This window comes from Chiloscyllium plagiosum, chromosome 2 (genome assembly GCF_004010195.1).
Source record: "Chiloscyllium plagiosum isolate BGI_BamShark_2017 chromosome 2, ASM401019v2, whole genome shotgun sequence".
NCBI lineage: Eukaryota > Metazoa > Chordata > Chondrichthyes > Orectolobiformes > Hemiscylliidae > Chiloscyllium > Chiloscyllium plagiosum.
This window is the reverse complement of record NC_057711.1, coordinates 30007701-30028871: the sequence shown is the minus strand read 5'-3', so window position 1 is coordinate 30028871 and position 21171 is coordinate 30007701. Positions and strand designations below refer to the sequence as shown.

The window sequence follows — 21171 nt, the reverse complement described above, 5'->3', positions numbered from 1 at the left end:
TCAGTCCTCAATGGTTCCACAGACAACATATCAATCTAAAGCCCATCTAACCTACACTATCCCTACACTATCTTGGTGACCTTTAAGCGGCAATTGGATAGGTACATGGATGGGTGCTTAAGCTAGGACAAATGTTCGGCACAACATCGTGGGCCGAAGGGCCTGTTCTGTGCTGTATTGTTCTATGTTCTATCCCATTCTCATCCATATGCCTATCCAATGACCATTTAAATGCCCTTAAAGTTGGCGAGTTTACTACTGTTGCAGGCAGTGCGTTTCATGCCCCTACTATGCTCTGAGTAAAGAAACTACCTATATCTATCACCCCTCAATTTAAACCTATGTCCCCTCGTGCTAGTTATCACCATCCAGGGAAAAAGGCTCTCACTGTCCAACTTATCTAACCCTCTGATTATCTCAATAAGTCTCAATTAGCCTCCAAACCTCCTCCTCTCTAATGAATACAGCCTCAAGTCCCTCAACCCTTCCTTGTAAGGCCTTCCCTCCATACCAGGCAACATCCTAGTAAACCTCCTCTGAACCCTTTCCAAAGCTTCCAATAATGCGGTGACCAGAACTATACACAATACTCCAAGTGCGGCCGTGCCAGAGTTTTGTACAGCTGTAGTATGATCTCATGGTTCTGAAATTCAATCCCTCTATCAATAAAAGCTAACACACCATATGCCTTCTTAACAACCCTACCAACCTGGGTGGCAACTTTCAAGGATCTATGTACATGGACACCGAGATCGCTCTGCTCATCTACACTACCACAAATATTACCATTAGCCCAGTACTCTGCATTCCTGTTATTCCTTCCAAAGTGAATGACCTCACACTTTTCCACGTTAAACTCAATTTGCCACTTCTCAGCCCAGCTCTACAGCTGATCTATGTTTCTCTGTAACCTGCAACATCCTTCATCACTATCCACAACTCTTATCGACCTTAGTGTCATCGACAAATTTACTAACCCATCCTTCTATGCCCTCATTCAGGTCATTTGTATAAATGACAAACAACCATGGACCCTAAACAGATCCTTGTGGTACCCCACTAGCAACTGAACTTCAGGATGTATATTTCCCATCAACCACCTACCCTCTGTCTTCTTTCAACTAGCGAATTTCTGATCCAAGCCACTAAATCGTCCTCAATCTCATGCCTCCGTAATTGTGCAATAGCCCACCATGGGAACCTTACCAAACACCTTACTGAAATCCATATACACCATATCAACTGCTTTACCCTCATCCACCTGTTTAGTCACCTTCTCAAAGAACTCAATAAAAGGTTTGTGAGGCATGGCCTACCCTCGCAAAACCGTGTTGACTATCCCTAATCAATTTATTCCTCTCTAGATGATTATAAATCCTATCTCTTATAACCCTTTCACACTTTACCCACAACCAGGGTTTTTGAAGAAGGAACAACATTTGCTCTCCTCCAATCTTCTGGCACTATTCCTTTAGACAATGGTGACAAAGATCAAAGCCAAAGACTCAGCAATCTCCTCCCTGGCTTCCCAGAGAATCCTTGAATAAATCCCATTTGGCCCAGGGGACTTATTTATTTTTACACTTTCCAGAATTGCTAACATGTCCTCCTTATGTACCTCAATCCCATCTAGTCTAGTAGCCTGTATCTCAAGTATTCTGCTTGATCACATTGTCTTTTTCTAATGAATACTGACAAAAAGTATTCATTTAGCACTTCCCCTATGTCCTCTGACTCCACGCACAACTTCCCTTTGCTATTCTTGATTGGCCCTAATCTTGCTCTAGTCATTCGTTTATTCCAGATAAAACAATAGAAAGCCTTAGGGTTTTCCTTGATCCTATCCGCCAATGACCTCTTATGTCCCCTCTTGGCTCTCTTCTTAGCTCTTCTTTTAGGTCTTTCCTGGCAAACTTGTAACTCTCTCATTCCCTAACTGAGCCATCACATCTCTTCCTAACATAAGCCTCCTTCTTCCTCTTGACGAGAGATTCAATTTCCTTAGTAAACCACGGCTCCCACGTTAGACAACTTCTTCCCTGTCTGACTAGAACATACTTATCAAGGACCTGCAGTTGTGCCCATCCCCTCCAGTTTCCTTCTGGGGCTACTTTGCCCAGAAACTAAACTGGACATCTAAATATTGTGGCTGAAGAGCAGGATAGAGGCTAGGAATTCAGAAGCAAATAATGCACCTCCTGAATCTGGAATCCCTATTTATCATTACATGGTATGGGCTGGGAGTGTGATAGAATACTTCCCACTTTCTTGGTCAGTACAGCTCCAATACAAGATGCTCATTGTGCTTTTGTACAAAGGCAGCCTACTTTCATCTGTACCCTAAGCCATTAACTCCCTCCATTACTAACAAGCATTGGCAGCAGCGTGTGCCACCTGCAATTTGAAATGGACCAACTTGCTGAACCTCCTTCAACAGCACCTTCTAAACCCACAACCTCTACCCACTAAAAGCATGGAGTGTTAAACCAAGGAGCTCCCCTCCACACACCATCCTGACCTGGAACACTTTTGCTATTCCTTCACTATCAGAATCATAGAGATGTCTATCGCTGGTGCAAATCCTGAAACTCTCTTCAAAACAGCACTGTGGAGCTATCTACATGGACAATTGCAGTTCAAGAAAATGCTTCACCACCACCTTAACTCATTGAGGGATAAGCAGTAAACGCTGGCTTAACATATATGCCTACATCCCATGAACATTTTAAAAGTTATTCACTGCTGGCTAAAGAGCTAATTCCTTTTTAAAAGGTTGAAAAAAGATAAAACAAAAAAAAAAGCAAAGGAGAAAGAACCAGTAAAGTTATCATTTAGGCCTTAAGATTTTTGTATTTCAATTAAAAAATGCTGTATCGGTTTTACATCTGACTTTTCAAAATAATCTGTAACTATCAGACTATAGTCTGTTTTAAAAGTGTCGCTAAAAGAAATCTTTAAGAATAATGTAACCGCTACTGATTCTGAATGGATGTGAATGCTCCAAAAGGATTATATTTAAAAGCAGTAAGTGGTTCTAAGTTTTACCTTTGTGAAATGTGTCCTGGTCAGGTATAAAAAAAGCTCCAGCACACATTCCAGCCAGCACCACGAGTTTCACAAACCAGAACCTAGGCACAAAATGTAGCCATTAACATCTCAATACAGAAAACAAAATCATCTTCTCAAATGGACAGGTTATAAATGACACCTACCCATTGTGGAGGTAAGCTCGGAAATCTTTACTGGTCTTCACATTGATCATTATCAGGAAGAAAATGAAGAAGAATATGGCCATTCCAAAGCAGACCTTATAAACAGCAGAATAGCCCACAAGCCTTTCACAATCACTGCCTGCTTTAATAGTTCTGCAAAACTCTTCATAGAAGGTAACCTAGAAAAGAGGTAGAGTAAACAATTCCATTGTTTTTTTAAATCATTGATCAAATAACCCTGACAGTGACCTTATTTGCTGTCTTTAGGCAGCTTTAATTGAATGCAAGCACTTGGATGCTTGTCCCCAAGTGTCCTTGTGAAAGTGGTTGGTGAGTCACAATCTGAAATCATTACAGTCCACAGAAATATATAAACATAGGACTCGGGAGCAGGAGTAGACCATTCAGCTATTCGAGTTTGTTCCACCTATTCAGCCAGATGCTGGTTAATTTAACTGTGGTCTCAGCATACATAAGTATACCCACAGTAAGCGTTGAGGAGGACATTCCAGGAGTTTGACCCAGTGACAGTGAAGGAATTTGCGATATAGTTCCAAATCAGGATAGTGTGTGTTAAAGGTGAAGATCCAGCAGTGGTGCACCCATCCAATCTCTGCCCAAGTCTTTTTAAGTGGCAGAGACAGAGCCAGGTTCTGAAATCACAGGCCCTGCTCCTGATCTTGGTCCTGGATCCCAGCACTCATAGCCACAAGTTTGGAAGGTGATGTCAAAGGGGCCTTGTTGAGTTGCTGCACTACACCTTGTAGATGGAACAGTGCTGCTAATGTGTGTTGATGATGGTCAGAGTGCAGATGGGGTGCCAATTAAATGGACTAGTTCATCTCTGGACAGCTAACCAGCTCTCCTTATAACTCAAACCATCGAGTCCTCATAATATCCTTGTAAATCATTTTTACACCCTTGCCCATTCTAATAATAGCTTTCTTACTGCAGGATGACCAAAACTGTAGGCAGTTGTTTGATTCTCAGAGAAAGAATTATAGAACAGAACACACTCCAATTTTATCAATACTTTATACTTCCCCTTTCCAGTTAGTAGATAAACAAGTTCATAATTTTGTAAATTAAACAGCTCAGCGAGGTTTTAAAGCCCTCTGAATATAACCCCAAGGACTGTTCACCACCTATGGAAGTGCAATTATTACATTGTAGGACTAGCAATCCAGTATCCTGAATTAATAATCTGGACAACAAATTCAAATTCAAACATGGCAGTTTGTGAATATAAATTTAGTTTTAAACAAAATCAGTAAAGCAGCTTTGAAAATGACCTTGGTAAGGCTGGACTGTCCTTTAGAAAGTAATAAATTCCAAAACAACAATGGACTACTTCAATTATGATGTCACCAATGTGGATTTTATTCTCACTTAAATTATACTTCTTCCATATTTTTGATGAGTTGGTAAGTGTACCATTTTACACATATAAAAATATAAAACCCAAAAGTGCTAACTGGTGCTAAATCTACTAATTTATAAGTCAGGATTTATTGGCGATGAATGTGATTGCAGACACTGATGGTATCAGCAGAGTGGCATATTATAGCAGAGCATAGAACCACCTTAAAGACATACTTACTTGTATGATTCACTACTTACATGTGTCTTCAGCATATCACTCACACTTGGTGATAACATGAGAAAGCAGACAATGGTTCCTAGAATGTGGTAGAGGGTGTACATGACTCGAGTACTTGTGGAGGTTTTAATATTTGGGCAGCAGCTGCAGCACAGAGAGCAGTCGCTGGAGCCACAGCAGCAGGCCAGCTGAGGGTAGAAACGGAAAAGAAAGTTTTTAATAACTTATTGAAAAAAGTTGCAAATCCCCACCAGGGATTGGTTTAGCTCAGTTAGCTGAATGGCTGGTTTGCAACATAGTGTGACAGCAATACGGGTTCAATTCCCGCAATGGCTGGAGGTCACAATGAACAAGGTTCTTTCTCAGCCTCTTCCCTTACCTTAATGACCCCCAGATTAAACCACCACTAGTCATCTCTCCTGAATGACAGAACAGCCTATGGTCTCTGGTAAGATTATGGCAATTTTACCTTACTCACCCACTGTTTCCTACTCATAGAAGCATCTGATTTTCATTTCTGCTTTCAACCTCATGATAATTAGGCTCTATATTTGTTCTCTATCACTTCTCTTATCCTTCTAGTTTTCTCAATGGTTTGTAAACAACTGTAAACTACCAACTATATTTATGGTATAATTTGCAATCATCAGGCATGCCAGCAGCTTCTCTTATTCTGGAAACTTTGCAATCTTTAAAGTTGGACCCAAACGCTTTGTAAAATCCTTCCACTGCAAACCGGAGTCTTGCTCAGGCTTCACTACTCTCTACAATCTATCAAATATCAATTCCTTCACTTCAGCAAATTCTACAAGAGTCTGACTCTTTCTTCATCAAATGTCTAAACTTCTAAACACGGATGTCTTAACAGAATTGAAATCACAAGACTGTTTACCTGAAAAAAAGTGTCAAATAAACCTCCAACACATCCCCTACTAAAACACTACAATAAGATTATAATAAAATTTATCTTGGCCTTGTAACTTGGTAATAATTTTCTCAAATAATACAAACTATATGTCAACTCCTTCCGCATTGAAATTTAACCACTCAGCAAAGAATCTTTGTCAAATCAAAACCAGGAACTTGTCGGCACATCTTGCTTCTTCTCCATTTTTATAATCAAATTCTTTCAGGTTCCCTTCTCATTACAATTCAATCCTTTTCATTCCATGCTCCTGGCAATTCTAATTCACATACATTTTGTTTTTGCTTTTGCATCCTCTCTTTCAAGGTCACGTCTCCTCAATTCCTTTTCTTTCTATTCCTTTGAAATTCTATTTCAAGTTATTTTATTTATAACTAGATCCAGGCTAACAACCTGCGTTTTATTTATGATTTGGAGTGGGGTCGCGACAGCCACCTGATGAAGGAGCAGCGCTCCGAAAGGTAGTGCTTCCAATTAAACTTGTTGGACTATAACCTGGTGTTGTGTGATTTTTAGCGTTTTATTTAGATTCCGTTTCCCTTCCTCAATGTTGAGTCAATATTTCAATAACTCGCTTCGCATCTATTTTAAAAATTAATTTCAAACCTCTCTGCTACCACGTACAAATTAAGGTTTGTTAACTGCGGTAAAACAATTGTGATGTTTTCTTTGATGGAACATGCAAAACGTAACCATACTAATCTTCTAATAAAGCACAGAAACACAGAAAATAGGAGCTGGAATTAGCTAGTTGGCCCATCCCAACTGCTCCACCATTCAACTTGATCATAGTTAAATCTTCCAACTCAATACCCCGTTCCTGCTTTTACCCCATGCCTTTTGTTTCCTTCAGTCTCAAGAACTATATCAAACTCCTTCTTGAAAACATTAAATATTTTGGTCTTAACAAACCCACATGCACACATATGTTTGTGGGTGAATTTGTCCTTGCAGAGTTACATTGTGCTTTGCTCAAAAACTGCACGAATCCATGTAAAACTCTATTAATTCATTTTTTAGATTAGAATCAGTCTAAACATTATGGCACAGACAGCAGCACACAGGGGGCTAACACCTTCAACACATTATCTGGCTGTCACCAATTGTTAAAGTTAACCTGAGAATGTAACATTTAAAAACATTTTGCGATTTACATATGAAAAAAGTGAAACTAAAATGGTCATTCTAACAGATGAGAGACTTAACAATCAGGGTCTTTTTCAATGCATAATTTCAGTTACATCATACTGTAAACTTTTGCTATAAATTCTGTGTCTTACAATTGTGTACTCCACAACCACCTGATGAGAGAGCAGCGCTTTGAAAGCTAGTGCTTCCAATTAAACCTATTGGACTATAACCTGGTGTTGTGTGATTTTTAACCAAGAAATATTATAATATTAAATCAGCCCTTACCAACCACCTCTTGGACCTGAAAAGATCAACTGCCTGTTAAATACCTTTTAACTGAACAATTATCCCTTTAAACGTTTCCATGAAATTGTATGAATGAATAAAACTCATACCAGCAAATCATAAATACATCTCACAACCCAGCTGCAGTAATCAGTTTAATATCCTTTACTCTTTTATTAAGTATAGGAACAATTTTTTTTAAACTTATTTAGAACATATAGATCTAGCATTTTTACTAATATTTACTAACTTAAAAGGCATAAGGATTAACACCTCCTAATTATGTCAGCAGACCGGAGCGATGTCCCATCAGAAGTAGCAGCCAGCACTTAGCACATGTTTTAACCCATCCCCTGTCTCCCAGGACAGAAGCCCCTCAAACCTTTGTGTGTAAAAAAAAATGTAACAGCATAGTAATTGAACTTTAATACATGTAAGAACTGTGTATAAAGGGGCTCTTGATAAGAATTATTTTTCAGGATTCTATTGCTGCCTCGACCTTGTGCTGTGATTGCTGAATAAAGAGGTTATTTTCGCCACACACCAATTCCGGTCATTATTTGAACGCAATCCCACAGATGGATACTATTTCTATTTCAAATAATCATCCAATGCCCTCTTGAATCTGTTAGCATCACATTTCCAGGTAGTGCATTTCATACCCTAATCATTCACCTGTATGATAAGGTTTCTTTTAACCCCCACATCAATCTTGCTTCATTGGCACGCAATTTTAAATTTGTGCCCACTCATTTCTTTTGCTTTTACAAGCAGGAATAGTTTCTCCTTATCTACTCTATCCAGCTCCCTCATGATTTTGAAAATCTCTAGCAAACCTCCTCTTAGTCTTCTGTTCTCCAAGGGAAATGGTCCCAACTGTAACATAAGCTCAAAGCGTTGACTAAACACTATTTGCTTAGGTAATTTAGTCTCTAAACTACAGAAAAATCCCCTAGTTAAGTTCAAAAATCTCTCTCCACAGTTATATTTTACTTTGGCCTTTAAATGGATACTTCAATCTTCAGTAATCAGTCCACATCTATTTCAGCCCCTTATGGCTTTGAATGTTTTTCCTTTTCCAGGCAGATAACTTCTAATCCGTGAATTGATTTTCAAGGTGAGGGCTAGACTGAAGCTTCCTAGCCTTAGCTGATGCTAGGCAAAAGTTTCCAGCTTTGTTTAAACTATTGTAAACTTGGCTGCTTAAATCTCTTCTCTCCCAACCTCTGCATAGTGAATAATAAAAGACATCCCCATCTTTCCCAAAGACTGTTGCAGACTGTCCCTGAAGCCCTTTAGTACATCTTCACAAAACCCTGCACGCCAATCTACAATGGCTTTCTAGGTCTGGTTTCCCAAGCTCAAAAGCTGAACATTAATCACATCGACCCTGTATTTAGGTGGAAATGCTGATGATCTATCTCCCAAATCCATTCCACTTTGGATGAAATAAAACAGCTTAAAACCTGACATGCCCAACACCTCCCTGCAAATCCTGGAATCTATGGACCAGTTCTTCCGTTGAGTTGTAAATTGGTGGGCTAGATTTAATTTGTGAATTTGTACCTCTTTGACTAGTCTCAAGTTTATACAGTACGTGGTATCACTTTGGCAAGGCTATGAGTTTCAACCTCTCAAAAAAGGTACAAATAGTTAGAAGTTGTGAACAAGAAAATTAGCTGCCAAGTTTAAAAGGTCAAACATTTGCAGTGCAAGTTTAAATTAAGTTTACCCGGTAAACAATTGTACGTGTTTGTGGTTTCTGGCATCCAGCCAATATTTGTCCCCCACTCAAACATTTGGGGAAGAAATAGATTTGTTGGTCATCCAAACCTCATTAAAGTACGAGATCTTGCAAACTGACTTCTACACTTGCTTCCATAGCAAGACACATTCCACCTCAAAGTCGCTTTGAGACAGCTGCAAGAAATGTGATAATGTGCAATAGAAATATAAGCATTTCTTCAAAGAAAAACTACAATACAGTGTCAAGAGTTCTAGAAGCATTGATAACCATTTTGCCAAACCATAGCCTACTGCTTGAAGTCAGAAATAAACAAAGCTCCAACATGGAATGGAGTGACAAATGGTAAAAATAACATCCTGCTTATAAAAGCTTCAAAATATTACGCAATCAAAAGGTAAATACAAGACAGTAAGCATTTTATCGCCATTTTATCAGGGACGGGGCGGGGAGGGGGTTGCAGCTCTACACTGCAAATCGCCCCTCACTATATTCACTAAATCAAGTGACTGGTGGATAGATTATGAATTGATTACAACCATTGCTTCTACAAATTTTAAACTCTAATGTCAAGAAAGAAATCTTCACTCAGATTTAAAAATGCCCCCGGGAAGGAGGAGTGTAGTGATAGTATCACTGGCGTCTAGATTAGTGTGGTGCTGGAAAAGCACAGCAGGTCAGGCAGCATCTGAGGAGCAGGAAAATCGACGTCTTAGGCAAAAGCCTTTCATCAGGACTTTTGCCCGATTTTCCTGCTCCTCAGATGCTGCCTGATCTGCTGTGCTTTTCCAGCACCACTCTAATCTAGACTCTGGTTTCCAGTATCTGCAGTCCTTGTTTTTACCTATAATATCACTGGATCAGCTTTGGGCACACTGAATTCAAAATATCATCATTCGCCAATTAAAAATTTGGAATTAAAAACTAGTCTAAGGGTGACCGTGTAACCATTATCGAATACCAAAACAAACTATCTAGTTTACCAGTGCCTTTTAAGGAAGGAAATCTGCAGTCATAACTTTGTCAGAGCTATGCAACTCCAGATCCACAGCTGTCTGGTTAGCCAAGGGCAATAAAGACTGGCCTAGCCTGTGTTGCCGACATTCAATGAATAAATTACAAATAAAATGTCAGTACAGCAGTTGGAAATGTGTAATCACTATCTCCCTCCTCCTGTGAGCTTCACACTAGTTCGTTCTTCCAAATCGCCTAATATTTTATCAAACAAAAGCAGATGAGGAGGTCTAGGCTTGGACCACTTGATGACTAGAAATGTAGTCAAGATTAGAGTGGTGCTGGAGAAGCACAGCAGGTCAGGCAGCATCCAAGGAGCAGGAAAAGAAATGTAGCCCATTTTAGATCACATGGCCATGTGGAAGTAGGGAAGAATCTGTACACCATTTGGAAAATTCTGTTCAAACCTTCACATAAATATAAGCTTACACCCAGTATAGAAAAATAAAAGACACTTCAGAAGGGAACAAAGCAAAATCATTTTTGATGTGTGCAAGCATGTAGTAGCAATAATCGATGGGGAGACCACTTATTTTTACTCACTGCTTACCTCTATTTCCATATTTTGTATAGTCACATCAAGTGTTTGTTATTTCAATAACTTGCTCATGGAAGAAACACACTTTCTTTGGAAATACCTTGTGTAAAAAGGAGGTTTATTTAAGCATGTAGTTGCATTAATTAAACTTTCCACTTCCTGGCCCGCCTCTGCACAGCAGGTCAGTGTTCAGTCACATACCAGAGTGGTTGGGTGACAGGGTACAGTGTGGGTTTTGCTATTGATGAATCTGCACAGCAGCTTAATAGTTTATATTTGATTTTCCACTCTTTTCCCATGTTTCCACATTAAATATACTGCTAAGCGCAAAGTGGAAGAACATTATTTTAAACTGTACTTTTATCGTATCCCATTACAACCTTTTATAGACAAGTAACTAGAAGAGGATAATAAAGCAATTGGTGTTATTTAAACTGGCCTATCTAGGTATAGTCATCATTACTGCTAACAATGAGGGAAGAGGACATGGCACTGCATCGACTTATACTAGTCCCTATTAACAATGCACTAAACAAGAAATCCTGTGGTGCAGTGTTAATGTCCTTACCTCTGAGTCAGGAGACTTTGCTTCAAGCCCCACCTGCTTCAGAGGAAAGAACATCTCAGAATAGATTGATTAGAAAATATCTAGAACAAGCACAAATATTTAACTTGAGACATACTTATCTAACAGTGGGTTTCAACACAATCATTTAATTCTCACAACATGTTTGCACTTGTATCGTGTGTTTAAAATAGCAAAATGTAGCTAGTTGCTTTGCAGAGGTATTATCAGATAAAATTTCACTCATCCACAGTGTTATTTGTGCAGATGACAATAAGCTTGTCCAGAAGTAGGTTGCAAAGAAATTTAAGAGCAGTTGAGAAGCAGAGTTGTAGGGAGGGAATTCCAAAACTTTGCACATGGGTGGCTAAAGGCATGGCTACCACTTGAAAAAAAAACAGGGGCACAAGGGGCCAGAGAAGTGCAGAGATTGCAGAGGGTTTAATAAATGTTTTGTTATCAGTGATAACACTTCCTTATGAGGCTTGGCGTCAAATTTTATTCCATCATATGCCTCTTAATTGCTTTGGAAAATTTTCTTACATTAAATTGTGAGGTATGCTGATATTAGTTGCAGGACTGAAGGAGGTTACATGGACAGGGAGGAAGAGGCACCTCATCTGTCCTCCTGGTCGCCTCAGAGTAATCAGTCAATAGCTCGGCTCCCCCCTCCATCTTATATTTTCTGGTATTTGTCAAATATCAAGATTTTTGTTCCCGTTAAAAGCTTCCTGTTTAGATCACAAATCCAGGTAGTTTGGTCGGTATTCAAATACCTGTTCGGAAGACTCATGACCTTCCTTTAACACATTTGCCAATTTATTTTAGCTAGTTCTGTTTTTAATGCCTTCATAATTCCCCTGACTTCAATTTTACAACAATCTCAAGACTCACTCCCTCTAATCAAACTGGATGTAAAATTCAATCCTGTCATGGTCTCTTCTAATTTGGAGCACCTTCACTATGAGATCAACTAATCCTCCCTCATCGCACAGTATCAAGTTTAGTACAAGCTAGTCTCTAAAATACTCTCCCAAAAACATGTTATGAACTCAGTAAAAAGTTACCTTTGCCTAAATGACTTTCCCAGTTGATACATTGATTACTGTCTCCCACGGTTATCACAGTGCCTTCCTGACAAGCTCTCCATTTCTTCCTTTATGCCCCACCTCACAGTAAAAAGGGGTGGGGGTGGGGAAAGAGGGGAAATACTTCAGTGGAGTCATCCTTGTTGGGTTGTGAGAGGTGACACGTGTGGGAGCGGTGGCTTTAATTACACTATTAGTCAATTAGACTAGAGTTTAAACAGAGTAACAATATTGGAGTAAGGAGCAGATTTCTAGCCCAGGTTTCCAACAAACAGAAAATGTGAGATTCATTCACAGGGAGTCCCAAACAACCAAAATCAGCCTGTCAAATGTTTAAACTTCTTGGACATCAGATGGTTCCCAATGCACCACAGTCATAGAATTATACAGCAGCAGAACAGACCTTTAAGTCCAACCATTCCATTCCCAAACTAAACTAGTCTCACCTGCCCGCACTTGGCCCAAATCCCACCAAACATTTCTTATTCATGTACTTATCTAAACGTCTTTTAAATGTTGTAACTACTCACATTCACCATTCGCCTCTAGAAGTTAATTTACACACAAACAATTCATTAAAAAATTGCCCCTCATGTCTTTTTTAAAATAAGTCTCCGCCTTTATAAAATCCCACCCATGGGACAAACCTTCTGAAAAGCTGAAGCCCTGGTACAGATTCCCAAGAATCATCATGCTAATTACAGCATCAATCCTTTTTCCTTATTGCTGAACTACTTCTTTCATTATGCCATATTACCCACCTACACCTCCTCGTCATTGCCACACACAACACACACCATTCGCTACAGGTCTATGTAATAATCCCTAAGCAGTCTTGTCAAATATCTTTTGGACAACGTGTGAAGACATTCCCCAGCCACCTTGTTAGTGGCCTCATAAAACTGGTCAGACATAGTCGAACTTTCACCAAAAGAGTGCCAATTTTCTTTGATAAATTCAAATTATTTCAAATAATCAGTGGCTCAATCACTGATGTTTGGTTCCAGGAACCTATGCACAACTTCCATTAAATTGACAGGTCTGTAGCTATTTAGTTTCTACTTAAGTTTTTAAAGAAGTTCATGCCCATAAACTGGTGAGGTCATGCGAACAAAACACATTCTAATCTTGATATGGTGTACTTTTACATGAGGCAGTAAGCAACAGCAGGTGTTCACACTTGAGGCAGCAGACAAAGAAAAAGGCAGAGACTTTCCTTTTGATGAATTTGAGAGAAAGCCTTGGAAGCAGCAGGGTGGGAATATATGCAAAGGCTTAAACAAAAAGTGTTTAGTTTTGCTGGGTTATAGGTTTCCCATTCGTAACAAAAATGGATGGAAGATGATAACAAGTATGCAGTTTATCATATACAAGAATAGATTAGATTAGATTTAGATTACATTACAGTGTGGAAACAGGCCCTTCGGCCCAACAAGTCCACACCGACCCGCCAAAGCGAAACCCACCCATACACTACCCCTTACCTAACACTACGGGCAATTTAGCATGGCCAATTCACCTGACCTGCACATCTTTGGACTGTGGGAGGAAACCGGAGCATCCGGAGGAAACCCAAGCAGACACGGGGAGAACGTGCAAACTCCACACAGTTAGTCGCCTGAGGCGGGAATTGAACCCGGGTCTCCAGCGCTGTGATGCAGCAGTGCTAACCACTGTGCCACCGTGCCGCCCACAGAGTTGGACTCTGGCCAGACACATTTCATGCTGTATGTAGCATGTTACAGATATTTTCCAATTAGCCTGCTCAGACACATCATGAGACTCCTCTGGAGCAAAGTGGACTTGGCCTTTTGCCTCAGAGGTAGGGACTCTACCACTCCAGCACAAGACCTCCGTGCAGTACAACTACCTACCTAAATAAGTGAGAGAATGCCATGTTTTAAAAACATTACAACCTGTAGAGTTTTAACTGGAAAAGGACAGCAACAAAAGAAAAACTAATTTTATTACTATCAACCTACATGTTTGAAGTTTTGTGTTTCTTATCTTTACTCTACAGATCGTATTTTAAACTAAAAGCTTTAATTAAGTCTCATATTCCATAAGAGCATGTTGACAGATTTGTGGGCCCAATAGCTTTTATTGGTGCAACTTTGCTGGATGAGAGTTTGGTTAATCTTAGAAGCATTTAATTCCTCAAGGTAGGATTTGATAGAGGGTTTCCATAAAGCAGCTGCTGCTCAGAGCTGCTGACTGTAAAAACTATCAGCATTCGCTGCACATTTTTTATAACAATAGACTAAACAACTCATTAAATCAAGGAAAATCTATACTTTGTAGTCTTCCTTAAAAAGCAAGAAAATCTTAAATTCTTGATCAATTTGAAGGGGTCAAATCTTTCTGTGCTGATACAGGAAACTAGCTCCAGAAGACTTCTAAACAAGTTCCATCTTGTCTTTGCTGATGTGCAGCATGGGGCAGGGCTTTATTAGATCTATTTTGATCTTTATAACATTGTGTAGTTTTTCAGGCTTAATTTTTCTTTGGTTTGCTATTTACAATCATCATTCGGTCAGCCAAGGCAAACATCTAAATGCATTCTTGAGCTGAAGAGTCTCCAAACCAAGCCACTGAGAAATCCAAAACAGTAGAATATCTACTTGCCTAGAATTTCCTATTTGTACTCATCTTAAATCTGAGGGGTTACATACGGATTACTAACAGCCGAAGTTCTGTAATGTACAAGGATTCTGATGGATTTTACCAGCGCACTCTATGAAGCTAATGAGACAGATATAGAGCAATAAGGAAACCATTTGATCCATCATGCTGTCACCAGTTCTTTGACAGAATCATTCAATTAGATGCATTTTCTTTTCCTTCTTGAAATATACTGTATGTCCTATTCATATTTGCAATGTATTGAATCTACTTCTACAGTCATTCCAGGTAATTTTTAAAATCATAATAATTTTCATTGCATAATAAATGAAAGAACAAATTGCATTTACTCTTTGGTCCTTTCAATCTGCTTTTTCTGGTTTCTGATCCATCTACCAGTGGAAATAGTTTCTCCTCATTGATTCCATATAAGCATCACATAATTTTTGATCACCCTTATTAAATCTCCTCTGAGCTTAGATTCCCTTCGGCCCAACAAGTCCACATCAGCCCTCCGAAGAGTAACCCACCGAGATTCATTTACCTCTGACTAAGGCACCTAACACTATGGGCAATTTAGAATGGCCAATTCACCTGACTTGCATATCTTTAGGATTGTGGGAGGAAACTGGAGCACCCGGAGGAAACCCACGCAGATACTGGGAAAATGTGCAAACTCCACACAGACAGACAATCATCTGACGCAGGAATAGAATCCAGGAAAGTTAGTTGTCACTGCATTGAGGAGATCAATTCACTACAATGTCTGTTATAAATGTATGTTTCTTTCATTTAACTAAGCAGGCCATTGACTTTTACTGGCAAAGTGGCCAATTCTGTTCAAGTGCTTCATTCTTGCTGATTTCATTAGAATATTAACTTGAGATCATTCTGGAAGGTAAAGTGAGAAGAATGTCATTCCCAAAGTGAAAAGAACCCTGCCTGTTGAGGATTCCTACTGTCTGACTGGCTGGTCAATCATCTGCAGCATTATTAGCTATTGGCAGCGCAAAGTATTTGCTTCACGGTCAAGAGTACAGGCAGTGCAGGTCACACAGCTCCTTAGGTCCACAGTTACTTGGTTTAAAAATACAAAAGTCTGCCTTTTCAGGCAAGTTGACTATTGTCCACTGCTTGAATTGGAAGTTGTAGTTTATCACAGCCACTGAAAGTGACTGGAACACTAAGGATTTGTAGCATTTAAACAGTTAAAGCAGAGAAAAAGCATGTCAGCTTCAAAAAACTTTCATTCTGCATAAAATTTGTTCCCAACCCAGTCTCTACATAATGTCCCTGGAAAGGCAGGCAGAGGTTTTCACTTCTTTATTGCCTTTTGCCAACTACACTTTGGATTTAGAAGACAGTAATGATAGGACTCCCTTCAGCAAGTGCTAAACTACTACTTTGAAGCTAAAAAGGCTAAGCAATTTCCTGTGGGAGGGGGAGAGAGAGAGATTATGACCAATTCCCATCATTTTAAAGTACACTTTAGAAAAAAAGACTTTGAATTGGTTGCCACTTTAGAGCTGTTGCAAGAAATTGCTCTGGATAACTTGATAGTTTGGTTAAGTTTGACGTGGCTAGGTTTCTAATATAGGATCTTTAGCTGCTGCATGGATATTAATGACTGTATCCAATGATTTTAAAAACTGTTTTTGTTTCACGTTGCTGTCTACAGTCTCTTTCAAAGACAAAATCTTGAAAACGTGCTACGTGTTACTCTGTGGAGAATCCCCACTGTTTTTTTTTCTACCAAGGGGTGAGGCTGTGTCTCATTCAAGCATTTCTACAGAAAGAGAACATGACAGAAGGCTTCTTGTGCTCTGGCAGCTGTACAGCAAAACTTTCCACAGAATTTGGCTCCTACGATAAGTAAAATAAAGTGCTGTTTATGAGTCAAATCTCTGGAAAGATTTACAGAAGATCTACACAGAAGGGAAGACTCAGTGAAGTCATCCTGTCCAGAGAGAATGCACACAGAAAATTAACTGGATCCCAATCCAGTTTTCTTAATAAATGCACAATTTTCTCCAACACTTGACATAATACTTTTCATTTCCACATCCTACTTTATGCATCAGGAATAGCTCTAGTACTGAGAATATTAAAGACAGCTATAAAAGGTCAGTGGAGGAGTCTGATCAAATGACTGGAGAGAGAGACAGAAAGTCACAGCAACCACAAATACAAACCCAACCTTGTAATTACTAAACAATGAATTCAATTTGTGACTTCATTTAAAGCAGAGTTCTTGACTGCCACAATAGTCCATTTTTAGCAGTATCAGTTATCAACTCCATCACTTGAATTTAATACCTGGAACCTTTCATGAACCAAAATCACCTTTAAAAAGGGAAATGCTAACTAAGAACAACCACTGTGATCACTTGACTGGGTTGGGCCAAGCTTCATGAAATCTTTAGTAAACAAAATGTGGTCTGAACTGAAACTAATGCTTTCTTCAAATCCAAATCTCTTGTTTGATTTACATCTTTCTGCAAGTGTGACTTATTGGGATGAAAGGCTCATCTGCAGACTATCTAGCTAAATAAATGAAGCCAGACACAAGAATACAAAAATGAACCACATGTCAGGCAGCTGCTTTTGGGCTGAGATGAAAGAGAAGAATGATAGATTTGAAACAGAGTGCTTGGTCTTTCCCTTTCCTGGTTTTTTCTCCTGTCTGATTCTGTCAAAAGATAACATTCAGTGACAAAGAAACATTCACTCACCAAGAAACCAAAAATAAACCTGGAACATTTCACTGAGCATACAAGTTATCAACTAAATGACCACAGTCTTGGATTAAGTTTAATACTTCAAGGACTCCATGGATTTCTTAAACAGCATATTCTTGACAGTTTACTGTCACGCTCCTCGTTTAAAAAGCTTATGAGTGTGTTGATGATGCATTACTGTCTTATTCTTGGGGTTAGTAGGTAAGAAAATTCCTCTCTCTTCTGTTCAGGGAAATATTAATCAGCTCTCTCATTTTTGAACTAGTAAGCTACGTTTTAATTGTTGAAAATAATTTAAGATTTTTGTTGCGACCAACTGAAGAGGTCAGCCATCATTTTAATTGTTTAGTGTATCCTGATCTATGGATGGCAAGGTGTGCTCAGAGAAATTGACACTTTCAGACATATCCATTTACCTGGGCAGAGTTTGGTATATTTTCCAAATTCAACTTCCTGCGTACTTATGGTCTCACTGAAAACATGTGTATTTGGACCAGACTAAAGTAATAGAAGTTTATCTTCAGATTACTGCCGCTTACATATCCAATTTCCCATTCCTGCATCCTGTGCACTAGTTTTTCTCATTTTCTGTGAAAAGCAGCATCCTGGCCAACAAAGAGTTACAAATCCAGACTCACATCATGATAAAACTATGGGCAAGGTGAGGGTGTAGCAAAGTACTGGCACTAATTTCAGGAAATTTAAAAAAATAATAAAAAAAGACTTTAAATGAAGTATATTGAACTTCAGTGAATTTCAGTCATAATTATATTTGATTACTTTATTAACCAAAGCAATGATTCAAAAAAATATTTGTCCTTTTCAAAATTGGCTCTTTTAGCTGAATAAATATTACACTGCATGTTTTGATTTAAAAACTATATGAACATTCAAGAGTAACAACTTATTTATAGAGTCAATAGAAGTATTTACTATTACTTACTTATAATTTAAAAAAAAAACAACTACAGAAGTAAGGTGTGTCAGCCATCACACTAGCTTTCACCAACATAGAAACATTGACTGTTTGGGACACATTATTCAGCAGCAAAACATCTTGGCACTAACACACATTTGAAAAACAGACTTTGCCCTCAGGATAACGTGGTTTTACTTTGGAAATAGAAATTACTGGCAAAAGTCAACAAGTCTGGCAGGATTTGTAGGGAGAAAGCAGAGTTAACATTTCAAGTCCAGTGACACTTCAGAATATATGTTGCCAGACCTGCTGAGCTTCTCCAGCAATTTGTTTTGTTCAGATCTCCAGCATCCACAGTTCTTTGTTCTATTCATGCTTTTACTTCTAGGCTTCATATTACTGTGAGGAGGTGCAGAAGTTTAAAGGCAAGTTTCCCAAAGCATTATCTTCTTTTTAGGTAAGCCATCTTAATTGATGGGTCACGTTGTGTTGTGGGGGCTGGCTGGAGAAGTTTAGTGAAAGGTCAATCTTTTCATATGCATTAGTGAAGAAGGGAACAAAAGCCTGAAGCTCAACAACCAGGAGTGTAATTTGCGTATTGAAGGTCAATGACTGAGGTAGTAACGATTTTGGTTTTGGATTGAATGTGCTGACGGTTGAACTCTTTCTGTCCTATTTATTATCTCCATGCCTGTCGGCAGCTTTCAGAAGTGGGATGCACTACTACTGCAAGGAAAATGGAGAAATATACAGGTTCATTCCTCACTACGCTGGGATCTGTGGTTAGGTCGTGCTGGTGAGGATCATGGTTTACATGTCATTGTGAAGTAGCCGAAGGTAATAACAAATTTCTGAAGGCAGCCAAATTTAAGGAGGATACTTCATAAAGCCTTCATGATGGGACAGAGTTAAAGGCTTTCAAAAAGATTGAGAATCGTGCGAGAAGTGCGATGAAACCCATCTCAATACTAAGATTATTTTGCACAATGTTTATGTTTTTCACAAACAGGGTGATAAGATTCTCAGTAAGCTGTGACAAAATGATAATTATCAGTCATTACTGACTGTTAAATGCCTTGTTAACTCTGCAACACCGTAACAACATTCAGACTTCCATCTCAAACAATTGCAGAATTGGAAAACTCGACAAAGAAATCAGAGTAGGGACCTGGATTCAGTTTATCACTTGTTCTTAATGACCTCCATGTTGAAAACCAAAGGCCAACATGGCACACAACATGGACACAGAATGCACACATCTCACATTTGTAGACATTGACATCCAACACATGCCAAATCTGTAAGAACCCTCATGGTACATTGGCAAACCCATTTCAGGACTCTCTGCTCTTCAATGATTTCCCAACAAATATCATTGTAAAGCTGCACTCAAGAGCACACACCCAGCTCAGAGACTGCAGCAGGTAGTATCTCCAGGCTCTTCCCTTGCTGTCAAAATGCCTCTGTGTCTATACTGAAGAAAAAGGTGGCAGGTACAATTCTGTGTGTACACCTGAGAACTAATCTTGGTATTATGTTGTGTGCAATCTTGCATAATCCTTCACTGAAAATTAACCCAATACCCAACAATCCAAACCTCTTCAATCTCCAAGGTGGATCATGTTACAAATTATAATCAAAAAGATGAAAATTTTCCAATAATCAAAAACATTCTCCAGATGGTTAGGGGTATGTGACTGGGATTTCATAGCAACTATAGAGACATGGCTCAGGGATGGACAGGACTGGCAGCTTAAATGTTCCAGCTTACAAATGCAACAGGAAGGATAGAAAGGGGGGCAAGAGAGTAGGGAGAGTGGCATTTTTGATAAAGGATAGCATTGTGGCTGTATTAAGGGAGATACTCCTGGGAATACATCCAGGGAAGTTATTTGGATGGAATTGAGAAATAGGAATGGGCTGATTATCTTATTGGGATTGTACTATACACACCTAAATAGTCAGCAGGAAATTGAGCAACAACTTTGTAAGGAGATCTCAGCTATATGTAAGAATAATAGGGTAGTTATGGTAGGGGATTTTAACTTTCCAAACATAGACTGGAATACCACAGTGTTAAGTGTCTCGATGGACAGGAATTTGTTAAGTGTGTACAAGAACATTTTCTGATTCAGTATGTGGATGTACTTACTAGAGAAGGTGCAAAACTTGATCTACTCTTGGAAAGTAAGGAAGGGTAGGTGACTGAAGTGTCAGTGGGGGAGCACTTTGGGGCCAGCGACTATAATTCTCTTAGTTTTATAACAATGATGGAAAAGAAGAGACAGAATCTAAAAGTTAAAATTCTAAATTTGAAGAACTAGTTTTGCCAGTACTAGGCAAGAACTTTCAAAAGTTTGTTTGGGTGCAGATGTTCACAGGTAAAAGGGACAGCTGGAAAATGGGAAGCCTTCAGAAAGGAGATAATGAGAGTCCAGAGACCGATTATTCCTGTTAGGGTGAAAGGCAAGGCTGGTAGGTATAGGGAATGTTGGATGTCTAGAGAAATGGAGGTTTTGGTTAAGAAAAAGAATAGCGCATATGTCAGTGATGGACAGCAGACAGCAAGTGAATCCTTAGAAGAGTATAAAGGAAGTAGGAGTATACTTAAGAGGGAAATTAGGAGAGCAAAAAGGGTACATAAGCTGGCTTTGGGAAATAGGATTAAGAAGAATCCAAAGGAATATTATAAATACACTAAGGACAAAGGGGTAACTAGGGAGAGATTAAGACCTCTCAAAAGATCAGCAAGTCAGCCTTTGTGTGGAACCGTAGGAGATGGAGAAGATA

General features: G+C 39.1%; 1 protein-coding gene across 2 annotated transcripts in view; it reads right to left on the bottom strand.

Moving 5' to 3' along the window:
- serinc5 (serine incorporator 5) overlaps positions 1-21171 on the bottom strand; it is a 76508-nt gene that overhangs the window by 33800 nt on the left and 21537 nt on the right. Inside the window, exons 1-4 of one of the 2 annotated variants that reach the window (XM_043706692.1) lie at positions 10462-10527; positions 4833-5000; positions 3213-3391; positions 3046-3128 (exon numbers count right to left, since the gene is read on the bottom strand). In XM_043706692.1, the coding sequence (XP_043562627.1) occupies positions 3046-3128; positions 3213-3391; positions 4833-5000; positions 10462-10473 (442 nt within the window). In that variant the 5' untranslated portion in view covers positions 10474-10527. Of the gene's footprint in view, positions 1-3045; positions 3129-3212; positions 3392-4832; positions 5001-10461; positions 10528-21171 lie in introns of those variants that run through there. The other variant, XM_043706685.1, reaches the window with a different exon arrangement.